Consider the following 26,705-nt stretch of genomic DNA (forward strand, 5'->3'; position numbering starts at 1 on the left):
GGGTGAAGATGTCATTGAGAATAAATGGTTTAAACTGTTCAAACAAAGTGTTGTTTGTTCAGATATTTTCTGTTGTCTTGCGTGAGACGTCCCGATTTCTAATTTTGAACTTTGTCTCTTTCCCATTGCAGGAAGATTTTTTCTGATGAGAAGGGCAAACTTGAGGAGGGAGGCTTACCAAACACCCTGATCTCTGCAGAACACAACAGTGTCATACAGACAAATACAGCCGAGAGCAAAGCATGATGGGCCGGGGACATCCCAGCCCTATCCAAAACATTTTGCAGCAGCAGCATCGAGCAAGAAACACTGCAGGAGTTTTTGGTTTCCAGTGCCCTTATCTCCACTCTCAAAACAACACGCGTGTCGATTGGTTAGAGCGCACTTTGACTGTGCTTTCATTTCTGCTCTCATTCATGAAATGTTTACTACACCCAAGGAGTTTATCTGTAGGTCATAAGAGATTTATTTTATTTTTTTATTATTATTTTATTTAACCAGTCAGGAAGATTAAGAACAATCTCTAATTATACAGATCACTTATACATGCATATATATATATAAAAAATTAGACTCTACTTTCTATTGTGCTTATAGTTTGGACTGCAATTGCGCAAAAGTATTGGATTCTTATGAGAAATGTAAAGGTAAAAAAACAACTGACTATAGAAATTATTTTTCTTATTTTCATGTTCTAATGTTCAAATGTAAACGTTTTTTTCAGCATTTTTTTAAGTTTGACTTCTTTTGTGGCCTAGTCTCATTAAATAGCTTGTTCTGCATGTCTGACCTGCAATTGGTTGTGAAGTTTTGTTTACAAGGTTTACTGTTTCACTTCGTCTGCTACGGGGATGTTTAATCACGCGCAGATATATGCTGGCATTGATTAAACATACACTCGAGTTCGGCCTTTGGATTATAGCCATTTTTTATGGTTATATGAAATCCAGGATTAACCCACAGCCAGCTGCAGGGGGGAAAGAGGCTGAGAGAATCCCACAAGTACATGATGTGCATGATTTGATCAGATTTACACCATTTCTGGATCAAATTTATTCAGTCTGTCACTGCCTTACCAGATTGGTAGTTAAAATATTCATTAATAAAATGTATTTGATTTAGAGAAAAACAAAAAGGCGACTCCTTGAACGCTAACAGTCACAGACCAAAAAAACAAACAAACAAACAAACAGGAGGCAGCACAGCTGCTGATTCTCAGCCGCTGGTTGAAGAACTGTGGATCAAGCGAATGTCTTGTGATCTCGAGCTAAATTTGTTTGTTTGGGGGACGACTATGAGAGCTGTAGTTCTTCCTCCCATTTACGCAGATCAAAGGTCTGGCTTCATAGTTTTGAGTTGTGCATTTGAAGCAAAAAAAAAAAAAAAAAAAACCATTTAAAAAAGGAAATTTAAAAAAGCATTTTTTGTACTATCTAAAAACTACAAAGATTTCTTTTCTGTTCCTGCCTGCAAGCTTGTGCACTGTGCCTGTGTGTCAATAGATTGTCTTGTCATCAGTTTCTATGATAATCTGCATAGCTTCGTTGTGAGAAATTTAGCCTATTCTTTTTATTTGATGTGTTATTAGAAGAAAAAGTACGATAAATGGACTAATGTGGTCATTATAACACGTGTAGTGTATGAAACTGTCCGTCTCTGGTCACAGCACCATATTATCACCAGCTGTAGTGAAGGAAGGCGTTTCAAGCCTCGGCATGAATTCAGTCAGTACATCATAACGTATAACTACAAGGCAGATAGACATGCCCGTGTTTGTATGGGGGCAAATAGTGCTCATATTGATTTAATGAGTGTTACCTTTGGGGCTTGCTCTGGAATAATTATACACATTGCTTTTATTTTTTATTTTTTCCCCCAGTTGTTATTCAAGTGTTCTGTAATGTGATCTCTGAAATTCTTTTTTTTTTAAAGTTTTTGTCTTTTTGTACAAAAATCACTCACCAAGAGCGACTGCTTGACGATACCATTGGCAGGAAGCAAGGTGGTCCACCTAAGACAGATGATCATACTTTTTTTTTGTACCATCACAAAAATCAGATACAGTTTTAAAGCAGGAATAAAAGAAGATCTTTACTCTCCTTGTACTCCAGTGCTGTCACCAGACCACTTTGCTCTCTCGCCTCTGGATGCTCCTTTTGGTTTTATTGGGTCAAACTCAGAAAATATCTGTTGTGTACAGTCTGAGTGCTAACCCATTTACAAAATAAAATGGTTTCCAAATCTAATTTCGTCCTGTCCCATTTTGTCATTACTTTTATTCACTTTTCCGTTCTTATTTTTCCAGCACAACTTGAATCCGGAACGTGCAGTGACAGATTTCTAACAGTAGATGGCAGAAAGCACCCACTTTTCGGAACCCCTCTTGGTTTCGCCATGTTATAGAAACACAGGACGATTTAGAAAGGTTACAGTGCAAACAGGTTATGTTAGCGCTGGAAGTCCCTCGGGCTAATGCTTCGGATAGATGGGGGAACAAGTAAACACGTGTTACGTAACGCACGCTTGTGCAGGAATAAAGTTAGTACTTCCAGTCTGGAGTGTTGGACAAAACTATGTACCAGTGAGGGCTTGATATTTTCGGCTCCCCTCAGTACCTCTGATGTGACATGAACCAGTGTTGTGTCAGAGTGTCAACAACCACAGTGACCCGGTATGGCATCCAGTTTCAGGAGCCACACCGACCCACTGTCCCCTCTTAGGCAGTTTCATCCCCCCTCCGCCTCCCCGGTGTGCCCTGTGCGCACGAACCAGGCTGATGCGTAAACGCACTGAATTAATCAGAGTGTGCTTCTTATTTCAGGCAAACAAACTAGTCCTCCGCCTGTAGCCTGTCACTAGTTCTGAAACGCTGTAGATGTTTCTGACCGCAGCCTTGATGGAGAGCCGAGGAGCAGAGGGCGATCACACCGAGCCGTGACGTCGGCCCGGCGATGATTTGCAGCCGGTAAAGTCAGCAACTAGCAGCCTTGTGGAGACAGGAAGTTAGACGGTGGGATCTTCAAAGTAAAACTGCAAGTACTCAGTGCAAAAGTGATTTTTATTTATTTTCTATAGAAAGATTTCATTATATTCATGCAGGGTTACGGAAATCACGTTGAGCGCCCTTTAGAGAGACCAAACCTCAACCTGCTGTCAAACTTATTTTAATCAAGCTGTGCGTACGACAAAGACACACCGTTTACTTCTCACCGTGTCTGAAGTAACCCATTTCTTTATTCATGCCACAAGCTGACATACTTTCATACTTACATTATTCCCAGTCCCGCTGGCCAATAAAAATTCAGTTCATTTAACCTGTAATCTACGTCATCTGCATTTGTATAAGCCACCAGCAGGACCATTTAAAAGTTGCAGCTGGTCCAGGTGAATAAAATCATATGTTAATATATGGAATTTAGGAGGTATGCAGGGCCGTAAATAGAATGGCATTTCCAGCTCAAATGTATAGGAGTGTAGATATTTCTGAGACTTCCAAGGTAAAATCATACACAGTTAAATAGGCATTGGATGGATTTTTTTTTACCCCCATCTATCGTTGTCTCATATTTTACCTTTGAAAGAGAGAGATGCACAGGAAAAGCACAAAAGGATGGTAAAGGATTACTTAATCAAAACTCCTCAGTCAGATGCAAATTAGGAGCGCTGGGGAAACATGTTGCATATCTTAAAGCACTAAATCACCAGGATGCAACGGATTCAGTGGCCTAAACACAAGAGCATATTTGCAGGCCAGTTTTTCACTTCATTTACTGAAATACTAAAAACTAAAGTACACCGGTTTACAAGTTGGGTAACCTTGTAGCTGGCAAAAATGAAAAAGAAGCAAAGCCTCATAAGAATCGCATTCTTTCTTTGTCTTCAAATACAAAATGATATTCTCTACGTCTGTTCCAAAATATTTGCATTATCTACATAAAATACACAAGTGTAACCATTACTCTCTGTCTACCTTTGTTTCCACGTGAAGGCTTAGAGTTAAACCCAGTAATTTGTGTAAAATAGGCTACATCATTTAATACTGATCAAAATATGTTGATGTGTGTGTCAGTATTTAGGTGAATAAAATGCACAGAATATTTGTGAATAATCAAATCTAACTAAACTTTATAATTTCCTTCATGTAGTGCCGTTTTTCCAGGAGTGTCATTTTGCAACGATCTACAAAGACGTGAATACTGTAGTATCGTTATAACGATTTTGACTCACACTAAGTGCTTTCTGCACGCATTTCGATCACTTTGCCCCTCTTATTGTGATCATAGTGTTGGTTCTGGAAACAATTTAGTTCTTGAGTTAGTTACAGCATGTTGGAAACAATGTATTAACGCCACACAGTCACTACGTTTGTAATTATAACCTGATAATAACAGTCAGTTGGATCAACAGTTATTAATCACATCGCTCAGGCCGTCGTTTTATTTTGAAAATTCTCCTCGGCAGTCTCGCTTTCCCCTGCTGGTTTGACTGTCGTGGCTGGGTGATGATTTGCTTACTTGGAGCAGGACTGAGTTTGGAGCGGGTACTGTGAAATGTGTAAGCATGATACTGCCTGGATAATCAGCGGAGGACATTAGGAGACGGAGGTAAGAACAGCTCTGACAGCCGCCACTCTTTATTCTTTCCACTGTTGATTTCTGTCAGGTGATTCAGCTCCGATGAACTACTTTTGAGACCTCCTCATCTTAATTATTAACACTGAACAATAATGTCAGCTTTGCGGCTCCTTGATATAATTTCGATTCGCAGCAACCATGTGGAAATCCACTTAAGTTTAGTCCGCGCACTGCTTTAGGATTTTCCAAACTTGAATGAGCTCAGACTGTATCGCACACTGTTCACGCCACTGTGATGCACTCTGGACTATTTTAGACAAATTGGGTCTTTTATTTTCGAACCCGTCGCGTCCCCTTAAATGAAAAGCGCGCAGGGAGGCTTAATTTGTCGCAATGTGTTTGGATAATCAGGTGGATTTGTGCGTCTGCACCTGATGCGCTCTGATGTTGCGGTTAGTTGAGGATGCAGCCCGTCAGCATCACTCGAGGTGATGAGTGGTCCGACTACACAAAACATCAAACAGGGATTATTCAGACACTCATTCAGCCGTTTGGATGTATAGAAAAAATCCATGCATGCGCGGATTGCGCTTTATTTGCGTGCTTTGCCAGTTTGGTAACTTACTCAGGTTTTTCTTTTTCTTTTCTTTCTTTCTTTCTTTCTTTCTTTTTTTTTAAGCAGAGCGCTTAATTGTAACACATCTAATCATGAACGTGCGCCGCCTAAATGAACTAATCAGCCCTTGAAGGGCTTTGTTAATAGCAGGCCTACCTGTTGAAGGAATGGATGAATGTGTGAGGAGCTTGATAAATTGAACCGTCACCTCTCAGTATGCAGACGTTATTACAGCGACGTGACCGCTCTCAGTGAAACCTCAGACTAATCACCTGCAGTGGAAACTGTTGCTTTGCGCTCATCGACCTGTTGTCTCCCTTTGGTATTTTTTAAATGCATGTAGGGTGCATCAAATAAAATAATTAAAGAAATCACATAGGGGGGTCGAGGGTTTGCTTTTCACTTTATATAATATTCATTAATATCATTTTAAGTTGCTTTTGACTGGTGTGTTCCCTGGAGTATAATCATCTGCCTTTTGCATCATACTGTACGTGAAATGGGCTCTAACAGTCTTCCATCTTCATTCCTCCACCCCAAAACGCAGACCTACAGCGAACTGAAAGCAAAGCAGGCAGGACAGCCACACCTCATGCGTGGGCTCAGCAAAGGTCCGAGTGGATAGGGGTCTGACAAACATGGGTGTTCTTCAACTCCACAATCCCACTCACTCCAGCACGCTCCTGCAGCGGGCTAATCAGATGCGTCTGACCGGCACCCTGTGTGATGTCATTATCACAGTGGATGGCCAAGAGTTTCCAGCGCACCGCACCGTCCTGGCCTGCACTAGCAAAATGTTCGAGATCTTGTTCCACCGCAGCAGCCTGCGCTACGCCCTGGACTTCCTGTCCCCCAAGACTTTCCAGCAGATCCTAGAGTACGCCTACACCGCCTCGCTCCAGGCCACAGCTGAGGACTTGGACGACTTGCTGTATGCTGCTGAGATTCTGGAGATCGAGTACCTGGAGGAGCAGTGCCTGAAGGTGCTGGAGACCATCCAGGCAGAGGAGAGTGAGGAAGTGGCGGTCAGGAATCACAGCTCCGGAGATCACAGTGACCATGGCCGGGCCAGGCACTGGAGGCAAATGCTGATGTCCAAGAAGCATTCCATACAGGATGGACCCAACCACACCAGTCCCACAGCTCTACACCACCTGGCACTGTACCACATGACTGAGAGGAGCTCTCCTGGCCCAGAGCCTGAGGCAGCTCCTGAATCGAGCCCCAAGCAGGACACAGTGGTAGACATGGAGAACTCCCAGAAGGCTCAGCATAGCGGTGTAGAGATAGCCCAGGATTCATCCCACGAACCTCCCAGAAGTATAAAATTAGAGCGCATGCAGGTGGATGATGCCAACAGCTATGAGGGCAGATCCTCCAGTGCAGGGGAGGGAAGCTGCATCTCAGACCAGCCTAGAGACGAAGGCCCGGGGACGCCCCTGAGAGGTAGCGTCATCACCAGTGCTCGAGAGCTGCACACAGGCCCCGAGGATGGAGGACAAATGGCAGGAAACACTCTTGACTGTTTTCCCGGGATCTCTGAGAAACACCTGGCTTCCATATACTCTGTGCCATCCAACCACACAGGGGAGGGCATGCCAGTGTCTGTTTCTGTGGCCCCAACCCTGGGTGTGCCACTAGACCCGAGAACCTACAGTGGACTGCTGCACCAAGGGTTGCTGCACAGGGAGCTCCTGAGCAGGCTTGGCCAGTTTGCAGCAGGGATGAGGCACGAGGCCCCAGCTCAAGGCCAGCAGTGTTGTGGCGAATGTGGGCTCCAGCTGCACAGCCGGCAGGCTGCGGAGCAGCACAGGTAACATGCACAAAACAACCATTAACACTAATTTGTGCTGTTTATTTTTAATCTGGCTTGTTTTAACTAATGCAAAATGAAATAATATACTTTAAAAACGCCAGGCTCAATAGCTAATAATCACAAAATATTTTGTTGTATTTTGTGCTGAAGAAACACTGCTACACTCTCCTGCGGCTCAACATTTTCACTGACAGTTGTGCGTTACCTTTAATAAAAGATGGAGGAGACGGGCGTGCAGGTGGATCTGTGCTTATTGTGATAATGAATGATTATGCTAGACACGTGTCTCTTAAATTTAACCTTTTCTACGTCTTCGAGATTTTCCCCCTCTCTCAGTGAATATAATGCGAGTCAAAAGCTTGAAACAGCATCTGAGAATTTGTTCATTTATTCTCAGGGACACCTGCGCTCGTGTCTTAACAGTGAGACGTGTCGGCAACTTTTGAATCGAGTCTCTGTGAGGGGTTTGATATAAAGAGGCCTTGGTGTCGCAAAATGCTGTCATTTACAAAGCCTCATTTTCTAAATTCTGTTTGATTATCTGTGCAGAAGTGCGCTTCACACAACAGTCTGTCTCCCAGGCTATTTGATATGCATTCCTTTGCATCAGCAGACAGGATCCTCTCAGCAGGGGCCGGGCTGGACGCTTCAGCAACATGATGGATAACTTCTGCTTCACGACTCGGCTCTGTTGTTTTGTTGTTGTTGTTTTTTTTATTGTTCTTGTTTATTTTTACCCTACTTATTAGCTTGTCCTTTTGTCATTGTACACAAAAAATTAACCAGATCGATGACAGCTCTCATTAACTTGATTGCAGATGTTTCCAATTGTGCGAGCTCGTCAGCGTTTGACTCATCATCAGTCGGTAGAAACAAGACAGTTTGCAGTCCTAATGTGCAGCTAACCCATGATTAGGATCGCAGTGTTTCCCTGTTCATGCCTGTGGCTGACATTTCAGCCTCACTCCAGAACTCTGTTGAAACAATGCATCCTGTGGGATATTTAGTGATGCGCACAGCTTACTCACGGAGACAGGCTCATGTCCGCAGGTTCAAGGAGCTGCGGTGGTGGCACTGCTTGAGAATGTAATGAAGTTGCTGTAGGTCTGTAACCAGGTCACTGAGCATACACCTGGCCTGCAGATTGACATTTTCTGGTGTTGTTCAGGAGGCATCTCCTGGCACAGTTTTAGTATGAAACACTTCAGAAAAAGAAATCCATTTGGTTTGAATGATTAAAATAAGAAATTGGGAAATATATACCATTTTTTAAAAAAAATCAGCAGCCTTGAGGCTGAAATTATAAAATGAACAGTTCAGTGTTCCACTAACTTTTCAAGGTTACTAAACAGCTGCTAAAATCAAATTAAAAGCCTGTTTTGCATGTTTGAGGACAGCTCCTCTTTTCAATATTCCAAAATTAATTAACTTCAAATAATTTATCGGTTTTGTTTCAATGACAGTGAAATGAGGGCAGGAAGACGTGGAATGAATTCAAAATCAAACGCAACAGTTGTTCGCAGCTGGACTCCGACTTTAAAACATTATGATTACACGGTCAGTGCCTTTAACCCCCGTCCCCACTCCCAGACCAGCAGGACACAAAGTCCACCCCGTTCATTGCATTTGGAGCCCAACAGTTAATTATTCTTTTAGGGCAGAAGCTGATATTGACATTTAACCATATATGGTATGATTTAAAACATAACGAATAAAGTAAAAAGTCACAAAATCAAATTTTTTTGGTCTTCCAAGTATTTCAAACAGTGTCAAACAAAGGAAGAGACCAGTCGGTGACTCGTAGCAGTGACAGCTGAAAAAGCTAATAGTGATGCGAAGTGGGCGGGTGCCAAGCTAAAGCGAGTTCAGCTTTGAAGCGAGTGATTAAAGTGACGACCAGTGGGAATGCAGAACGCTGATGATTGGCATATGCAGACGTGCAGGAGCCACACAGAAAAATGGGACTGCTGTGGAAGGCCACGCCAATAAGCTTTTAAAGAGATTCTCGTGTGGCCCCTTGGGAAAATTAATTACCCACCTCTGTAATTAAGGGGTCATCTATGCAACTAAATGACAAAAATGTCAGCTACATATTGATGCACGGTGAGTGAAGTTAGTTTAAGTTAGTTTCAAATGCGATTGGAACTTAATAGTAATATTATGCTTCTTATTATAAATGCAGAATGCCAGTTATATTGAATAGGAAAATATTTTTCTAGTAATGTACTTCTCTCTATTTAATATGAAAACCACTGATGCTACTCTGCAACATGTGCTGCAGACCTCGCTGTAAGTAATCGTATTGGACACTATTTCTAAACTACCTCAAACATCTTTTTTTAAGCATATTAACAAATATTAGGAAGCATCTGCCAAAAATCAAAGACTGTAACATAACTGCATATATCGCCGACTGCTTGACCACCAGGATGTCCTAAATAAAACCTAATCTAGTATAGTATAAGAATCTAGTATGAACAGAAGCTGGTCAAATTTGAAACTGGGCCTGCAGCTCTAAAAGGATTCCTTTTTGTTCCCGACGGCGTTAATGTTGATTTCATCTAAATTAAATGACATCTTAAGTCTCATTTATTATGACCACAGTGTGTGTTTAACCACGGATTTTTTAGGCCATTTGCTCTGCTGTTGGCGGGGTGATCCAAGGATAACAGTACAGATGCCTTGCATGCTTGGATGTGTGTGATATGATATGATAGGTTTTGCTGCCGGCGGAGCTTCAGCGAATCATCTTCTTTTCTCCTTTTCATTGCAGTTACAGGAGGAGTGTATGCGTGTGCATATTATGTCGGGATGCGAGTTTGCGTGCATGTGCTGTTTGTGTGTGTGCGCGCGCTAGTCTGAGTGGGTTTGCGTGTGTGCCCAGTGTCTTGCAGTGCTGGCGGGTGGAGGCACGCGTATGTTTGCGCTCTGAAATTAGCCAGATATCCTATTGTCTGTGTTCTTTTAGCGTTCATGCGTTGTGATTCACAACTCCAAGGGCCTCTTACGCTAATGATGCCGCATTCAGCGAGGGATTCTTGCCGGAATTAAAACATGCTCCTCTTGTTACAATGATGCTTCTAGGTTTGGGAGACCTTAATAAAAGTGTCTCGAATCTGCGGCTTTTTTGCTTTATCAAAAGTGCAGTCTCGCTCCGTTTCTTGAATCCGTTAACACGCTCACATTAGTGTTTGTCTTTCCACAGGAGGCTCCATAATGAGGAGAAGGGCAATGGCTGTGAATACTGTGGCAAACACTTCCAGGACAGCATGCGGCTCAGGATGCACATGCTGTCTCACACAGGTACTTAGTAACTCTCACACTCTCATCTCAGAGCATTCAGAGCTGATCAACCCTCTTGATACAGTAGTGCAGCTTTTCAAATGCACCTGTTCATGCTACGACCCCCCCTCCACCCCTACCCATGCCGGTTAGTGCTGCTCCGAATACTTGGATCATGCTTTCTTTTCCATGCTTAGGTCTATGCGCGTCTCCCTCCCTCTCTTCTCTCCGTCTCCCTCTCTAGTCTCTCTCAGTTTGAATCGTTTCTGTGTTTTTTCGGAGACTCTGGCAGCTCACCAGCTCTGCCCCTTCTGAGTGATGACATCATCAGCTGCCGGCAGGCCTGGGTGTTCTGCCAGTGTTCCGAAGCGTGTGTGATGGCTCGCTCGCAGATGTGTGTCCAGGAACACACTGTACCCAAATGCAGACTTAATCAGACCTGACTGCTCTCCCAGCTACTTTATCCAAAATAGAGAGAGAGGAGGGGCGGGTAGTTTGGGGGGGGGGGGGGGGGGGGGGGTAGGGTAGAGATCAGGGACTAAAAATGAAACTAAAACAGAAACCTCAGTTGGATTATGTGTACAGACAAGGCAAAGTCCCTGTCCTCTCCGCCTTCTCTATGAGGATTGTTTTGGAATGACATCCTGCTGACGGATGAGAGAAAGAATCTGCTTCTTTAAACTTTACCTGATCCCCCTCCCTTTTTCTGTTCCTCCTCTTTTATACCCTCTGGATAACCCTAAACACACATATTGTCTTGCATTACCCCGACCACCACAACGCGCTTTGATTTTCAATTCGCAGCGACATCCGTAACAGCAGCACCTTTAACCTAATTTGAATTTTTTGCATAAACTCTCCCCATCCCAATGTGTCAACCTATAATACTACAGAAAAAAAAAAGAGAGAGAGAGATGTGGATCTCATTTCTTTGTCACTGTGTATTTCGGTATAGCAGCCTTAGATCCCGCTGGTTGCTAAGGAGCGAGTGCTCCACTGCTCTAATGGGCTGATTTGGTATTCAGCTCGATGCTGGCTCTTATTTTGGTATGCCAGACAAAGTGTTTTGATGGAGGACGATTGCAGCCGCGTCTGGAGACAGTTTGATGGTTTATGGATGAGAGCACACTCCGTGCCTTTGACTGCACAAGACAATGCACTATGTTCTCTTCTTCCCTTATCACACAATCTCACACAACACAACACACCACACTGGACAGCGTCACACAACATCAGGATCGCAAATTCTGCTTTAGTGTTACTACTAAACAACACTACTCTCAAGCAAGTTTTATTTTTACGCCGTGTAACAAAACGCACTATTCCAAAACAGTAACAGTTTGTTTTCAAAAATTGTTGTTTTTAGAAATGAACAGATTGGGGCTCTCTCTCTTTTTTTTGTTGGTTCTTTTTTTTTGGTATTTGTGTGCAGCACTGGGAACAGTGGCAGAGTGTCTCTGTATAGTGGCATCGTAAGAGTTGAAAGAGGACCACATTTAGGCTGTAGCGCTCAGAGTTCCCAAAGCTTGTGGGTGTTTTAATGAGTCATTTTAACTTCATTTAAAGCCAGCTGAGCAGAAAATAGATCAGTGAATGAGCCCTGGGCCAGTATGGATCTGCAACCGATTTACATCTCTGTGAGAGCCAACCCACATCCAAACAGCTGTGTGTGAGAGAAAGAGAAAGAGCGAGCGTGTGCGCGTGTGCGTATGCGTATGTGCATATCTGTCTTATTTGTCTGTCTGTGCAGGTGTGAGGTGAGTGCAGAACAAGGATTGAACGTTTCTGCTGGCAGCGTGCATACTTGTCTCTCTCATGTCTTCATCAGAACAGACAAGGGCATTCCAAAGGTGAACTGGGAACTGTAGTTACAGTGTATGCAGTGGGATTCGGGGTGTTGACTCTGAAGTGTTTTTTTTGATAAAGGGATGTGCCGCAGGCGGGAAGCGTCTGCTGTAGAGAGAACACCCAGTCCTTCTGTGGCCTCTCAGGCATACAGTCTGCTCACTGTTCAGAGACTGATAACAGGGCACGGTAAATAAAACTCTTCAGCTCTGCTCTTTTTTTTCCTTTTTCTTTTTTCGAGAAGAAGGACCATTGCACCCTGTCTGGTGCTTTTGTTTGTCCCCATATGTGTTTTTACGGCGCTTTCCACTGCTCCATTGTACTCTGCACATTTGCTTCCTTGTGTTAACACCTGAAAAGCACAAGTGTGTGACAAACAAGGCTCTTTGCTGACTTTTCAAACAGCATCTCTTTGTCCCCCCCCTCTCGTTGCTTTTCTCCACAGTCCTCTTTAAATGTGAAATTAACTGACTTAAGCTGCAATTACAAACACATGCTTGTGTTCAGGTCTGATCAAAACACACTCTTTTGAATTTGATTTTGTCTACAGCTCCTGCAGAGGTGCTCGTGTGTGATCAGTGCGGAGCGACATTCTCCTCAGAGGACGCTCTGGAAGCCCACAGGCAAACACACACAGGTACTTTACAAACATGTGTGCATGCTTTCTCAACGTGCACGCACGCACACACACACAATGTTTAACCTGGACAGCATGCACTGAGCTGTTGAGTAAGCCGTGACTACGGGACTCGTGATCATGGTCTAAACTGGCTTGTCATGCTGGCTGGGTTAAACTGTTCCTGTCATGATGCTCCATAATTTATCAACAGGGAGGTGGGAGGCCCTCTCACATATCACCCACTAATATCTCCTGGCATCCAGGCCCACTGCATGCCACTTTGCCACAGCAGTAGCTTTACAGCACCAGCATTACAGTTTCACAGACATACTATCCTCACCTCCCTCATGACAGCGGCTGTGAAATTATTTACCTCACGCCCACACACTCAACAGCAGGCCAGACACCTTTTTGTGATTTTTCAGTGATCTCAAACCAGGCAAAATGTTTGCATTACATACTCTTCTTGTTCAGCAAGTGTCTGGCATTAACATTTGGCACCAAGATGAGTCAAAGTATTTTTTTAAATAGTTATATTTCTGGATGACTGGCTGCACAAACCTGGATGGTGATTTGCAATCTGGACTCTCGTAGTTTGGAAAAACATGCCCGGGGAGCTGAAGTCGTTATCAACGTTAGAAAGTGCCTCACAGAGGGGGGAAAAAAGGAAAAAGGAGGAGATAAAAATGACAAACAACACAAGTGTCCAACTGATTAAATAAAATGCACTAAAAATCAAGCGAGAGATAAACCAGATGTTGTCTAAGTGCAGTACTTTTCTTAGTAAGTTGGTATTTTTCTGTTTGATTAAGACATTTCTAAAAGGTTTATCGGTTGTCTGTAATGAATGCATCATTTTTTCCATCTGCCTAAATTCGAGTTTATTGCCCAACAGTTTTGTTGTCAGATGGCACATACATGTATCCCTGACAGTGTCCGAATCCACACCTTTTCTGCTACTGTCAGAGAAAGGTGATAACCCTCTCAGGAGCACTGGCACGTAACTGTAACTCCAGGTGGCACACACAGTATGAATAGTTAATGGATGTGGACATGGAGGGGTGTTAACGATGCCCAGAAGTTTCTACCCTCATCTCCCTGAGTTGTAAACATCCAGAGCTCGGTTTCAGCTTGGCACTCTATCCAGAGCAGGGTGCAGGAGGGCATTACTCTCTTATTTTGTCATGATCTCAGCTTGGTCCGCTGTGACGCATGACCCTTTTTACTGACTCTTATTGTGGCATTCGTCATGAGCTACAGGTAATTCAATCAGTTGTGCCGAGGTTATGCAAGGAAATTTTCCAAATCACTGCAGAGACTCGCATTTTCCAAATCACCTGGTTTTTATTTCTTGTTCTTCTAAAAAAAACCCACCAAAACAAAACAAAAAAAGATAGAGACACAGTGCCGAGCGTGCAGCTTCTGCTTTAATTTGCCATGTGGCATAACCAGTTAGCCAAATGAGTTTCCCCTTAGCAGATTAACACTTGTCAGACCTCAGCAGCTGCAGCACTGCCGTCCACCTCTTCTCCAGAGGGGAAATAATTCTGCTCTTGGGAGACCTTACTCTGTGGCAATTTGGCTGATTTGGCCGCAAGACTAGTTTACAGTGAAAGTCTTTAGCCACTTTTATATGTCAGAGGTTAATGGCTCTGTGTTGCTGAAGTTAGAGATCAAAGAGAGCAGGGGGTTTGGTGGAGAGGGTTAGGGGTGGGTTGAACTGTGAGAAGGGAAGGGGGTAGGGGGTATGTGAGGACTTCCTGAGGGCAGGAGGATTGCTGCTGGTGTTGGATGCCAGGACACGGAGGAAAACAACATCATGTGCTGCTGTTTACTCCTCACCACAGCACTGTCATAGTCTCCTCTGACCTACTTGTCAGTGCCCAAAATAAAAGAATGGATCTGTCTCCGAATTGCTCTCACAACAAAGGGGTTTGTTTCATCATGGCAAGTAAGGGCTCTGGGGCACCTAGCTTTCCATTTTGGAAAACCCAAGACTCATAGCTTATCTCCACCATGCACAGAAATCGACTGTATGTGCTTCAAACTGTGCTGGCTGACCATTTTGCCACCTTGCCTTGCCTACAGAAAAAAGGCCATAAGAGTGCTGTCTTTGTGTACTCACAGCAGCTGCACTGTTTCCACACATTACAGGCTGCTTCATCAAGTGAATAATATTACCTTCTGTCCAAACCCTAATTAAACAGTCCTGTAGTCTGTTCAGATACAGCCCAGGCTTTCTAATGCATCCCTCTTAATGCAGACCTTTTAGCTCGCCTAATTGCGTGTCCGTCATCATACTGCACCCTCCTGTTAATACTCAGTTGTAATTCGCATAAGCCTTAAACTGAACTGAACTGCGCTCTGTTTGGCCATTATGACCGCCCCCGTATTTATTTTCCCTGACTGTTACCACACACACACACACAAACACGCCCCGAGCTGCCCTGCCATTTCATGTAAAGTGAAATACAGTAGCTATAGAAAATATAGCAAATGTTCTAGGAACAGAGGCGAATGAATCAGTGTGTGGCCTCAATGAACCGGTCCGTGGAATGGTGGTTAAACACGAGCAACGTATCTCATGTTGCATTAATTATTGAGTCGGTTGTTCCTCACTCGGGTAGATTAGCAGTCTACTGATGAGGGCCCGGGGTTGTTTAAGGTACTGTACTGTTGCTCTGCATGGAGCTGTCCGCATGAACACGTACAGTAGCCTGAACGCACGGGGTCATGTGAGGTCCAGCACATAGCACGTAGCCCGCCTGGCTGTGTATGTTTAACAGGGTGATAGCAGTGTGCCGGCAGACGGCGAGCAGGGCCCGAGGACGTAGCTGAAAGTGCTGCATACTAGTAGTCGCGAACAGCATTGGTGTTAATATTGTAAACTGTGAAAGCCGCTGTTGTTTTGATAGCAGCAGGTGATTTGTTCAGCTCTGACTCGGCCGTCATTCACAATTTGCCGAAACAAATGCCTTAATGGATCGAATTCTGAAAGCGTCTATTAAAACAATGCCAGTTATTTGTGACCGATGCTGTTAAAATGAAGTCTACGGCATATTTCAGCAAACACAGAAAGGACATTTTTCACGGTTCGACCAGTGTAATCTGTAGGCTCAGGACACTGAAGTTAAGATTAACACAGAAGAAATTATACAGCTTTGCGGTCATCACTGATACAATCTCTTGTCCAATTTGCCGTGGGTTTACTCCCAGAATCTCAGGGTGGGAAAACTTTTGTTTGCTGCTTGAAAAGAAACAGGCTGCGCTTATTTATGAATGAAGGGATTAGCTTGAACACTTCACCCCAACAAGGACCATGATCCTATCTGGTTGCCTAGACACATGGTTTTGTTTCTTAGGCAGCGTGAGAGCCTGGCTGGCTCCCACCTCAGTTGGACTGAATAAGTGGCAGATGCATGAAGGCAGACTATGTTAAATCACACGAGCATACACATCGGCTTCATGGAGATATGCTGAAATCGCATAACAACCCCAAACTGTCCTCAATTACTAACCTAATTGTGCATTAGATGAGCAGCTTAGTCGCATAACGCACACACTAAATGTTTAGATTTTCTGCCTCGTAGCAGAATTGCTTAAAAGTAAATCATTATTCCCACTGTTAAAGCTCCCGCCCACTAAACACAATGCTCAGTCAACGCTCCAGCCTTTGAGAAATGCTATTGATTACGTGGTCTTTAGCCTATTGAGGGCCATAGGTCAGGGGGTCATCCTGTGCCTTAAAGCCTAAAGTCCAAACCCATTGTCTGGTTAAGGGTGAGAAAGCAGGGGGCAGTGACGGCCAACTTTAGGGCTTATTCTCTCATAAAGAATCTCCCCAGCATTTATTACCAAAGCTTACTGGAAAACTCCACGACCGCAAAACCTTTTTCGTTTCAAAAGTTAACAGAGCGCAGTGAGGCGAAATGCCACCGCTAACGCATACAAACACTTCCTCGCCTCCAAAGGTTTTTGTTTACACTTCAAGACATTATTTGGTATTTTTATTTTCAGCGTCGCTTGCGCAGAATAAAACCGAAAACGACTGCTGAGCTGTTGTCACTGCGTGTCATCCCGAGATCAAGGGTTGAGATTCTTGTGACAGAAGAGTTGTCATATTCCTTTTCTCAAGTTTCAGCATTGTCAGTGACAGAAAGATCAGGATGTACATCTGTGAGTGTCTGCGAGTGTGTCGGGGAGTCACGGTTTACCTCCACAGAGAAACTAGGATGTAAAACTTCTAGAGCAGACAGGGGAGGAAAAAAAAGGAAAATATGCAAGCTGCACCGAAACAGGCGTTTAAAATATATGACGGTTAATAACGAGAGAGTAGAGGGAGGATAATTAAAGTAGCTTTGAAGTATCTACAAGGTGGATAATATGCTGCTCGGTTGGTTGAGGGCTCTGCTCTGCCTGCAGCTACAGTAACGTGGACACATTGGAACAGAAAGCGCTCCCCCTGCTGGTTGAAAGAATTTACTGCTAGCTGGTTAAAGTGGAGGAAGGCTTCACATCTCGGGGTCATTCAGAGACTGCATTTTCTGCTTCTTAAGTGTTTTTAACCATTTTCGATAGATCATTATCCAGACTATACTGTTACACAGCGTAGAGCAAAAGCAGCATTCGTTAGGTATGACTCAGAAAGAAAGTGAAGCTGGTTAGCCAGTGAAAGGATTTCCTGTATGGTCAGCGAATAAGGGGAGTGGGGAGGGCGCAGGGGCATTGAGACTGGAGGGTCTTTTGTCTACAACTAAAATATTGTGATCCATGTGTGAGAAAGGGCCTTGGTCATTAGGCGACAACATAAAGACAGGGATTGTATGAGTTGCATGAGGAGCCTATGACTAATGGGCTTGGTCAATGAGGGCCTGAACCTCATTGTGTGCCCTTTGTGGAAAAGAGCACAGGCTAAAGCCTCTGAACAGGTGCAGCTCATTCCATCAGACCGGCTCCCGGCAGGACGTTTAAGATCGGGGAATGCATTTCATCCCGTCTTATTCCCGTTAATGATTATGAACGATCGCTTTTATTAAGTTTTGTTTTGGGGTGAAATTTCAGAAGATTTGAGAGAAAAAACAAAACAAAACAGGAAGCTGAGGCTTTCTTTATTTAAGCTAAACTGCAGTCATCCATGAAATGTTAAAGTGTCTTTCATTGTTTGAGCAAACTGTGATGCGCGGATGAGCAAACAATACTCAGCCAACGTTTTTGATTTATCCCTGAAAAAATGTGAATATGCTTGATTTGTTTCTTTTTCTTTCTCCTTTGAACAGGCTTGTCTTTAACTTGATTGAACCTAAAGCAAGTGTCTGACACTCTTCCCTCTTAGTATGAGTGTGCTGTATCCCTTTCCCTGCGTTAATTCCAATTTAATTGCCAGTTGCCTCAAGGCACTTCAATAACAGTAACAAATGATTTGATTTAGTGGACCTCATCAGACTGCATTTTAAATGCGACACAGCAACCCCACTTGAATTCCAATGAAGTGCTGGCACAGTCCTCTGTTTACTAATGATCCTCCGCTGGAGATGTCTGATTGAATCTGAGTCAGGAGCAATGGGACCTGCTAGCATTGTAAATGATCTGCAACCTGTGCAGACAGAGAAATAAGGACCTCATAATCTCACATTAAAGCCTCACTCTCCAGGACATGCACATTACGTCCGATGCCACTGATTAACCAGTCCCTCACCGGTGCACATATGAATTTTGCATCAGTGTGAATGTCACAGTGGAGCGTGCTGGCGTACACATCCTGTAGATCAAATGTTGACTGTATGACAGCCAATGGATCTTCTTCACATAGCCATTTTGACTTAAACTAGCCTGCCAGCGACTCCCTATCTGTATTCCTCTCCACACTCTGTGCAACAGGAAAGCAGCCCCAAAGAGATGCCAGGTCACACACAGGATTAAACTGGATTGTGTTTTTTCCTGCAGTCCTGCCTTTAATGGCTTGATATCACTACTTAACATTCTGCACAGAGCGCATAGTGTAGGCATCATTTAGGGTGGAGCTACTATCAGCTGCTCTTTGAGCACAGAGACAGAGGACTTCACAGGCTGTAGCTGACTCCTGATGGGGAATGAAGAGAATAATTACACATCTAACACACCAGGAGGAGGAGCCATTGATTGTGTGATTGGCATGCTCTGCATTGTGTGGGAAATTCTTAAAGAAAACAATGACTTTCATGGTTTAAAATAGAACGTATAAAGACTCACAGCTGAAAGTGCCTCTGGGCTTTTAGGGGAGTTAGTTTAGGTAGAGGCACTTGCTCTTTGAAAGAAGCTTTTCCCTCAGAGGACTCACACAAAGTTGAAGTGACCCAGTTTCCCCACTTAAGGCCCTGTCTGTGTATGGTACTGAAATAACTGTGCGTCTGTGTCTTGCGCGTTCTCCAGGGACTGACATGGCGGTGTTCTGTCTGCTGTGTGCAAAGCGCTTCCAGACCCAGAAGGCCCTGCAGCAGCACATGGAGGCCCATGCAGGCATGCACAGCTACATCTGTAGCCACTGCGAGCGCCCCTTTCCAAGCCACACTACCCTCAAAAGGCACTTGCGCTCACACACGGGTAAGAGACGGATCATTTGTACCATCCTCATTATTCACAGTGTCACCTGCAGTCATAAAACGCGAACATGTCGGTGTCAGGCACATGCATACGTTAAGGAGGAGACGAGAGACAGCTGTATTTATTTTGGTATATGGGTTAATTTCCTGGGGTTATTGGCTTTAAGGTTTTAGTCAATTTGCATGCATCCTCTCCCACCCTCCTTCCTTCTCTATAAGATGACTCACCTCGGCGATGACAGCACTGTACCGTTATGGCCGGTGCATATTTTGGGCAATTTCATCCTGTTTATATTTTGGGTTCTTAGACAGCCTTCGGGCCTCTGCAATTCACGGCTGTCAGTTCTAGTGCGGTTCACCCAAAATGATAGAGGAAACCCAAATAAATATTGAAGGAAAAGCAAATGGAAATGACTTGTCTGTGTGTTCTACCAAGGGTGAGTCTTAGTGCCGCAGGAGACGGAGAGATATTTACTGAAAAGATGTCCCCCTTTCTTCTTTTACCTTAAATAACACTCCCAGCTGTCAGGACGGCTTGATGTCTAGACAGGAGAAATACATAATTGATGTGAAGAGACAGAAGTGAAGGGAGTTTTGGCCATGGCAGCGTATCTTGTTTGTATGCCATTCTGCTTGGAAGTAACATTTTGTAAATGTCATCTGCTCCACAGTGGGGTGGGGGATTGGGGAGAATCGGCCTGTAATGAGGAGAGCAATGTATCCTCTGACTTGGCTGTTGCTGTGGACACTGAGATAATGAGGCACATAGGTCATTGGAGATGAGTCAAACCCTCAGCCTAGGAGAGAAATAGATTAACTACAGTATAGAGAACAGAGCAGCACATGCCTGGAGGACTTTTATTAGCTATTAGCCGACAGCCAAGAGGAGTGTCCTCATGTCATAACATTAGCAACGTCTGAAAGAACATCATTTCCCATGTTTGCTATGCACGTGCGGAAAGGCCTCTGTGACTATTTGACCTATGCAGCTACATATGCGGCGTGCCGTGTCGAGCCAAGGATAAAGTTAGCCTTTAATGCTTCTCACGATAATGGGCTGTGTTGGTGTTGCGGCTGCTGCTGCTGCTGCTGCTGTGACACGATTGTGCTTTCAGGCGATCACCCGTTTGAGTGTGAATTCTGCGGGAGCTGTTTCAGAGATGACGGCACGCTGAGGGGCCATAAACGCATCCACACGGGAGAGAAGCCTTACGAGTGCAACGGCTGCGGGAAGAGGTTCAGCCTGAAACACCAGCTAGAGACACATTACCGCGTACACACAGGTAAGAGCGCGCGCTCGAAAAAAGTCCTTCAGGTGGATCCAGGGAAAAGTCCAACAATCGCCTGTATTATCGGCACACCAAAACTCTCTTATTAGACATGGATACACCGCAGTGTTGCACTTGGTATTACAGTGACCACGGCCAACATTTTCATTTAATGGCACATTTACAATGCTGCTGCTGCCGTTTGTATAATTCAATGTGTATAAATCGTCCCCCACAAAAGCAGTATTTTACTCCTTTATGAGTCACGCTTACTAAAATCTACAGTGCCCTGCTATCTTTATGCTGGAAAATCACTTTAAAGACTCTTCAGTGGGAATGCCTGCCATAGAAAGGGCAGGAACGTATTGATTTAGACTAATGCATTTAAGGTTTTGGCCTTAGAAAAAGACAGAAATAAATAAAACACAGCATTTCTTCTACAGCTAACAGTGTGCTCTGTCAAAATTTCAACTTTTTTTTTTTTTTAGGAAGGAAATAAGTTTAATCATTAGTTATCTTGTACTTTAAGGAATGGCCATAGTGAGGCTTTTTATTTTTACGTGATTTTATATTAATCACATAAATTAATCACGTCCCTCTTTTAAGACAGGGAGGAAATTTCTTTTGGATGCTGACAGACTCATTTTAAAACCTTTAAAGCCAATTGTATCATATTTAATACGTGAGTTTTGAGAGTTTTGAGTACTAGATTATCAGTAAGCTTTTTTCCTTCACCCATTTTTAAGCAACAAATTACAAAAAATACCAGATGTAGCAAATATGATACAAATTAAAACTAATATATGCAAATTAATATTTAATTTCTTTTAAAAAAAATTATCAGAAGGTTTAATAACGAATTCATTAAAAAAAAGAAAGATATTGCCAGTATTATTTCATGGCTCAGGGTTTGAAATGTTAATATCAAATTCAGGTCTAACCCTAGAGCACCGACATACAAACACACCTCTGAAAGTGCAGCGGCTTAAACTAGGAGGCGAGTCCCGTCTCATCTGGCTGCAGGTCTACAAGGTTAATGCCGTATTGTTGAATTTTTCAGGTGAGAAGCCATTTGAGTGTAAGCTCTGTCACCAACGGTCAAGAGACTACTCGGCTATGATCAAGCACCTGCGCACTCACAACGGAGCGTCTCCGTACCAGTGCACCATCTGCCAGGACTTCTGCCCCAGCCTGGCTGCCATGCAGAAGCACATGAAGGGCCACAAACCCGAGGAGGTGCCGGCGGATTGGAGGATAGAAAAGACTTACCTGTATGTCTGTTACGTCTGAGCAGGACTTGGACTCCAAGCACAGTCTGACTGGCACACACACTCACACGCACACGGTCACTGTTGGATGAAAACCTGTGTTGCTGGTTTGAAATGTTTCTGTAAGGGTTTTTGAAAGAGTCTGAATTCTTGTTGGGTGAACTGGGAAGTGTATTACGGAGAGATGTCGCTCAAAGAGATACTGAGTTGGTTTTACTTGTTTTTTCCCGACAATTAGACGTGCAAGCACGAAAACAGATGGGCGTACACGTCAGGGCTGCAACCAATGTTCATCATCAGTCAGGTTATTTTTACTCTAAAAGGGAAAAAAAAGGGCAGAAGAAGTCACATTTTGTTGACAAGCTGAATTCTTTAAAGATATTTGCCCAAAAAAGTCCAATAAATATTGCAGGATTAATCGATTATCACATTTTTGACAGTTTCCTGATGACTTAACCGTTTTAGCCCTGACGTGCACAAACATAGACACACACCGTCTCCCTCGCACACAAGTTTTGATAATCACTGTATCTCTAATGGATCCACTGTGGTTAAAATCAATGCCACAATGGCTGTGACTGCTGATCTGTATGTGTAGCAGGAGCATTTTGACTGATTGCTAAACCATCAGACAACCCGAGTTATCATCTATGATTTGCAGTAGATGTTGAAATAATTCCACGAAGGCTTGATTGGCTGAACTTTGCAACATTTTCTCTCCTAATTTCCTGTGACTGCTTTGGGTTTTTTTGTTTTTTCTCCTGCTGTTGGATTTTTATTTGAGTTGTTTATTTTCTGCATGTTTTACTTGAATGGCTGCCACGTTTTGACCTCATAAGCTTGATCTCTTTAATTGCCTTGTCTTTCTTGCAGTGGGTGTTATTGTTTCAGGTGGGTGGGGTAGCTGGCTCACAATTTGAGTTTCTCTTGTAATAAGGTTGTGCTATTTATACGTTGTTTATTTGTTACCAAATATGCGCTGGTTTTCATCAGACGGTCCGTCTCTCTTGGGATGATTTCTAGTAGAGCGAGCTCTACCTCTCCTCGCTTTTCACTGTTTTAAATCCACTGCAAATTATTCATCCATCAGCCGTTTTCAGTTTGTTTGGGTTTTTTTTTTTAGAATTCATCATAAATTACATGGTCAAAAAGTGTGTAAAAAATGCCTCAACACGGCTTTCTGTGTAGTTTTTTTTTTATTAAAAAAAAATCCTTTAAGGAACAGTTTATCCAAAAATCAAATGTAGGTAGGTTTTCCTCTGGTCTGTAGTGCTTTATTCATCTGGTGCAAGTCGCCCAGTTTTTATAGAGATGCTTGTCTTCTCTTGATTATGATGGAATCAAATGGTACAGAGACTGACCCGGTTACTTTAAAAGAAACAAAACCCCAAAACTCTGTTGTGAGCAATTTCATGTAGGGACTATTTACTCTGTAGTTTCTGTAATCGCTAACCAAAAGAAGCCTGCAGGTAGCTAACATTACAGCTCAGCCACAAGCACGAGCCTTTTGTGATGCCGTCTGATACAACTGCCGTGTGGAATAGTTGATATATGAAAAAACTGAGCTTTTTGTGTTTTGGTTGATTTTTTTTATTTGCATATTGAGATAATGATTTCTATTTACTTTGATGAATTTCAAGAGAAGGACGACATCTCCAAGCAGCGCTGTCTTCTCAAACTGGGCGGCTCGCGCTAAAACTAAACAAACGAGTGGCACTAACAGCCAAAAAATCTGATTTTTTGTTGTGAACTGTCCCTTAAACTATATATAGATGTCTTATAAAAATCACAGAATCAGAATTTTCTTGGAGAAAACTGAAGAAAACATGAAAAGTAGTTTTTTGTTTGTTTGTTTTTTTTTAAACAAAACACAAAAAGAAAATTCTGACACTGAATTACTATGAGCAGGTTATTGTCAGTTGTAGTGTAGCTGTAATGTAAAATCTGTCATGGTATGTTATTCCCTTATGTGAGCCTAACACGGGCCTTATAGATTTAAACATGTTGTATTTTTGTATTACAGTAATTTGCTATCTGTTTACATTTGGTATGATTTGAGAAAAAAAAGAAAACATCTTAATGTGTGTGTTTTATAAGTCTCTGATTTGATTAAGATCCCTCCCTTGTGCCTCTTTTATAAGTAGAGCATTGATGTGCTTGAGTACATGGGTCTGTGCTATTGGTAGTTGTTTCTGGGTGTTTGTTTATTGTTACTCAATTAAAGATAGACTGCCATTTAGATCCACTTTGTCTGAACATTGCAACTGGAAGCAACATACTGTGATAGTGGCTGATACTCTGATGCAAGTTCCAAGCAATTTTTGATGTTAAAAAAAGTACACGCTTTTCTCAAATTGTTCCCTTCAAAGTGACAATGGACTGACATCTTTGGATGAAAACAGTGTGTATAGCAAATCTTGGCATCTGTGGGCATTACCAATGCCTTCTTAAGTAGCCAACAACACTCAGTGCCATGAAAACACATTCACTGTATCTATTCTACATGAACATGCACTATAAATGGATTTTCCTCGGTGGACCAAAAGAAATAGAGCACTTTTGTTTGAAAAGGATTTTTTTTTCTTTGATCTTTCTATGTTGTGATAATACAGCTGTCTTTTATTTGATGTGTCCTAGAAGGATGTGATTAGCATTGTTTAGATTATGTCAATGTCTGTCTACCTCAGGGCCAGATCAAAGCTCGACCTGGTATCCAATCAGGGTTGTTCTTCTTGCCATGTGTGCAGTAAAATCCCTCTTCATTACAGCTTTGTAACACAGTGTGTGAAAGTGTTTTCTTCATGTGGATTCAGGCACAACTCTGTATGCGTCAGTGTTCAGTGGCATGGTTAAAAAAAGAATAAAACAGTTTACTATTTTATGCATCACGTCTCATTTGCCTGTTGTTTCTGCCGTCTGTGTGCGCTCGTAAAGTGTGACTGGCAGCGGTTCCCAGCCTATTTGCTCTTTACAAAATAAAAAAATAAAAAAATAGAAGAAAAAGAGGGGGGTGATCTGAATTCATTTTACACATTAACAGAATTGTTTGCTTTGAAGTTAAGAAGCAGTGTCTACACTGGTAACTGATGGACTACTTTATTTAAGTTTAGTTTAGGTTTTTATTGCAGATTCCAGTATTTTGTAGCAGAAAGGATGGCATTACACACACACACACAAAGGATCAAATTGTTCATTTCATGCTTTGTTGATGCATATGTTTTAAGCACAGCAGTAGTGCTTCTCCGTAATGTAAGAAAAACCTGACAAAATGTGGAAAAACTTGTGAATGTGGACGTTTACAGAGTGAAATTTTACTTCTTTACTTTTCAGCTCAATCTTGTGCAGCAATTGTAATATTCTGGCCCAGCGGGGCAGCATGTGGCTCATGAACAGACACGACCTAATACATTTATTTGACTACAACTTTTGGTTGGAACAAACTTTTGGTTGGTTTGGTTTGGCTTAAACATGGGTGACAAATTAAAGGAATAAACAGAGGTCATAAGCTGTTGGGCTGTTACACGCTGTCAGAAAGTCTTAAGTGCATGCTAAATTTCTGGTTTTCTGCAAGGGGGATCTTTCTTCATGCAAACACTTCTGCTTAGCCAGTTTAGGGTCGTGGGAGCATTGGAGCCCAGCTGAGGTAGGGCGAGAAGCAGGGTACACCCTGGACAGACGACCATTTACCCTCACAGGCAACGAGGCTAATCACTACACTGCCGTGCGTCCCGGGATGAAACAGCATCAGTGCAAAATATGTTCCTTTACCTAGTTTTCTGTGCACAGTACTAGGGAGTGCTGTCTGGCAAAAAATATCTCACAAGGTGTTCAAGTGAGTCAGGTTTGGGTCATATCAGCTGGGGCATTGTAATCCTAGAAACAACCAGTTTCATGAGTTTTATGAAAATGTAAAGTAAAGACCATTTAAGCATACCCACAGCTAACCATTTTATTCATTTAACATTTCAAATGTTTGTTTATTATTTTTGCTAATTGGTTTCATGTTACATCACATGCAGCTAGTGGTGTTAAAATGCTACAGATCACCTGAGCTTTAATTTTCAAGTACTCTCACATGTCCCTTGGGAATTACTGCAGCATGGTCTCTCCTCTCTCTCTCTCTCCAGTCTCTGATGTCCTAATTCAACCCTCTGAACAGTTTTCAGCACAGTTACAGAGCCCGGGCTACCATCTACACTGAGACAATGCTGCTGATCCCTCTTAACGGTTTATTGGCTCCTGCCACAAACTTTCACAGTCTCAAGCTGTTTATAGAGTTTATATATCATCTGGGCTACTTGCAAACAGCTGGAGTCACTCCAGGCCCTGTGGTGACCTCCGATGGCGCTCTGCCAGAGCCACAGCTGGCCTGTGTTTCATCCCAGATGTGAAAGAAGTCCATATATCAGGTCTGCACAGCACAGTGAAAATTCAACCTCATAATTAAAGGTAGTGGCAGAATTTACTGTACGATTCTCTGTTTTGTTTTGTTTTCTGCTCGCCTGATGGTTTGGGGCTTAACAGGTTACCGTGCCAATGTTCCTCAGTTTCTCATAAAGTTCCCTCTGAGTAGGCTGTGAATGTTTTATTGTGTAATCTATTTTAAAGCTATATGACTTCAATCCGGTCAGCTAAATTCCAGGTTGCAGTGTTTACTGTTCCACTCTATAATAATCACAACACTCTTATTCTCTAGTGCTCTGCGTTTTTTCAGCTCACTCAGGGATATTTTAAGTTTCATATAAGCTACAGTACGTTGCGGTGTTCATTACTTCCCACTGACTAGAGGAAACCTTAGGATGTGTATGTATATTACTAATGTTATAGAAGAACTTATTT

General features: G+C 42.9%; 2 protein-coding genes across 3 annotated transcripts in view; both read left to right on the top strand.

Moving 5' to 3' along the window:
- The window catches only part of ncam1b (neural cell adhesion molecule 1b), an 80,074-nt gene extending 79,508 nt beyond the window's left edge, over positions 1-566 (top strand). For both annotated transcript variants that reach the window (XM_085371755.1, XM_085371754.1), the window contains one exon: positions 132-566. In XM_085371755.1, the coding sequence (XP_085227881.1) occupies positions 132-246 (115 nt within the window). In that variant the 3' untranslated portion in view covers positions 247-566. The remainder of the gene's footprint in view (positions 1-131) is intronic.
- A 3,909-nt stretch (positions 567-4,475) lies between these two features.
- zbtb16b (zinc finger and BTB domain containing 16b) lies at positions 4,476-24,818 on the top strand. The gene is made up of 7 exons (XM_085371757.1): positions 4,476-4,604; positions 5,738-7,003; positions 10,212-10,309; positions 12,684-12,770; positions 19,161-19,331; positions 20,446-20,613; positions 21,659-24,818. The coding sequence occupies exons 2-7, from the start codon at positions 5,829-5,831 to the stop codon at positions 21,886-21,888; spliced, it is 1,929 nt and encodes a 642-aa protein (XP_085227883.1). The 5' UTR covers positions 4,476-4,604; positions 5,738-5,828; the 3' UTR covers positions 21,889-24,818.
- The last annotated feature ends 1,887 nt before the right edge of the window (positions 24,819-26,705 follow it).

Source organism: Diplotaxodon limnothrissa, linkage group LG14, assembly GCF_057381915.1.
Source record: "Diplotaxodon limnothrissa isolate DT_005_m linkage group LG14, D_limnothrissa_male_GT1.1, whole genome shotgun sequence".
In the NCBI taxonomy this organism is placed as follows: domain Eukaryota; kingdom Metazoa; phylum Chordata; class Actinopteri; order Cichliformes; family Cichlidae; genus Diplotaxodon; species Diplotaxodon limnothrissa.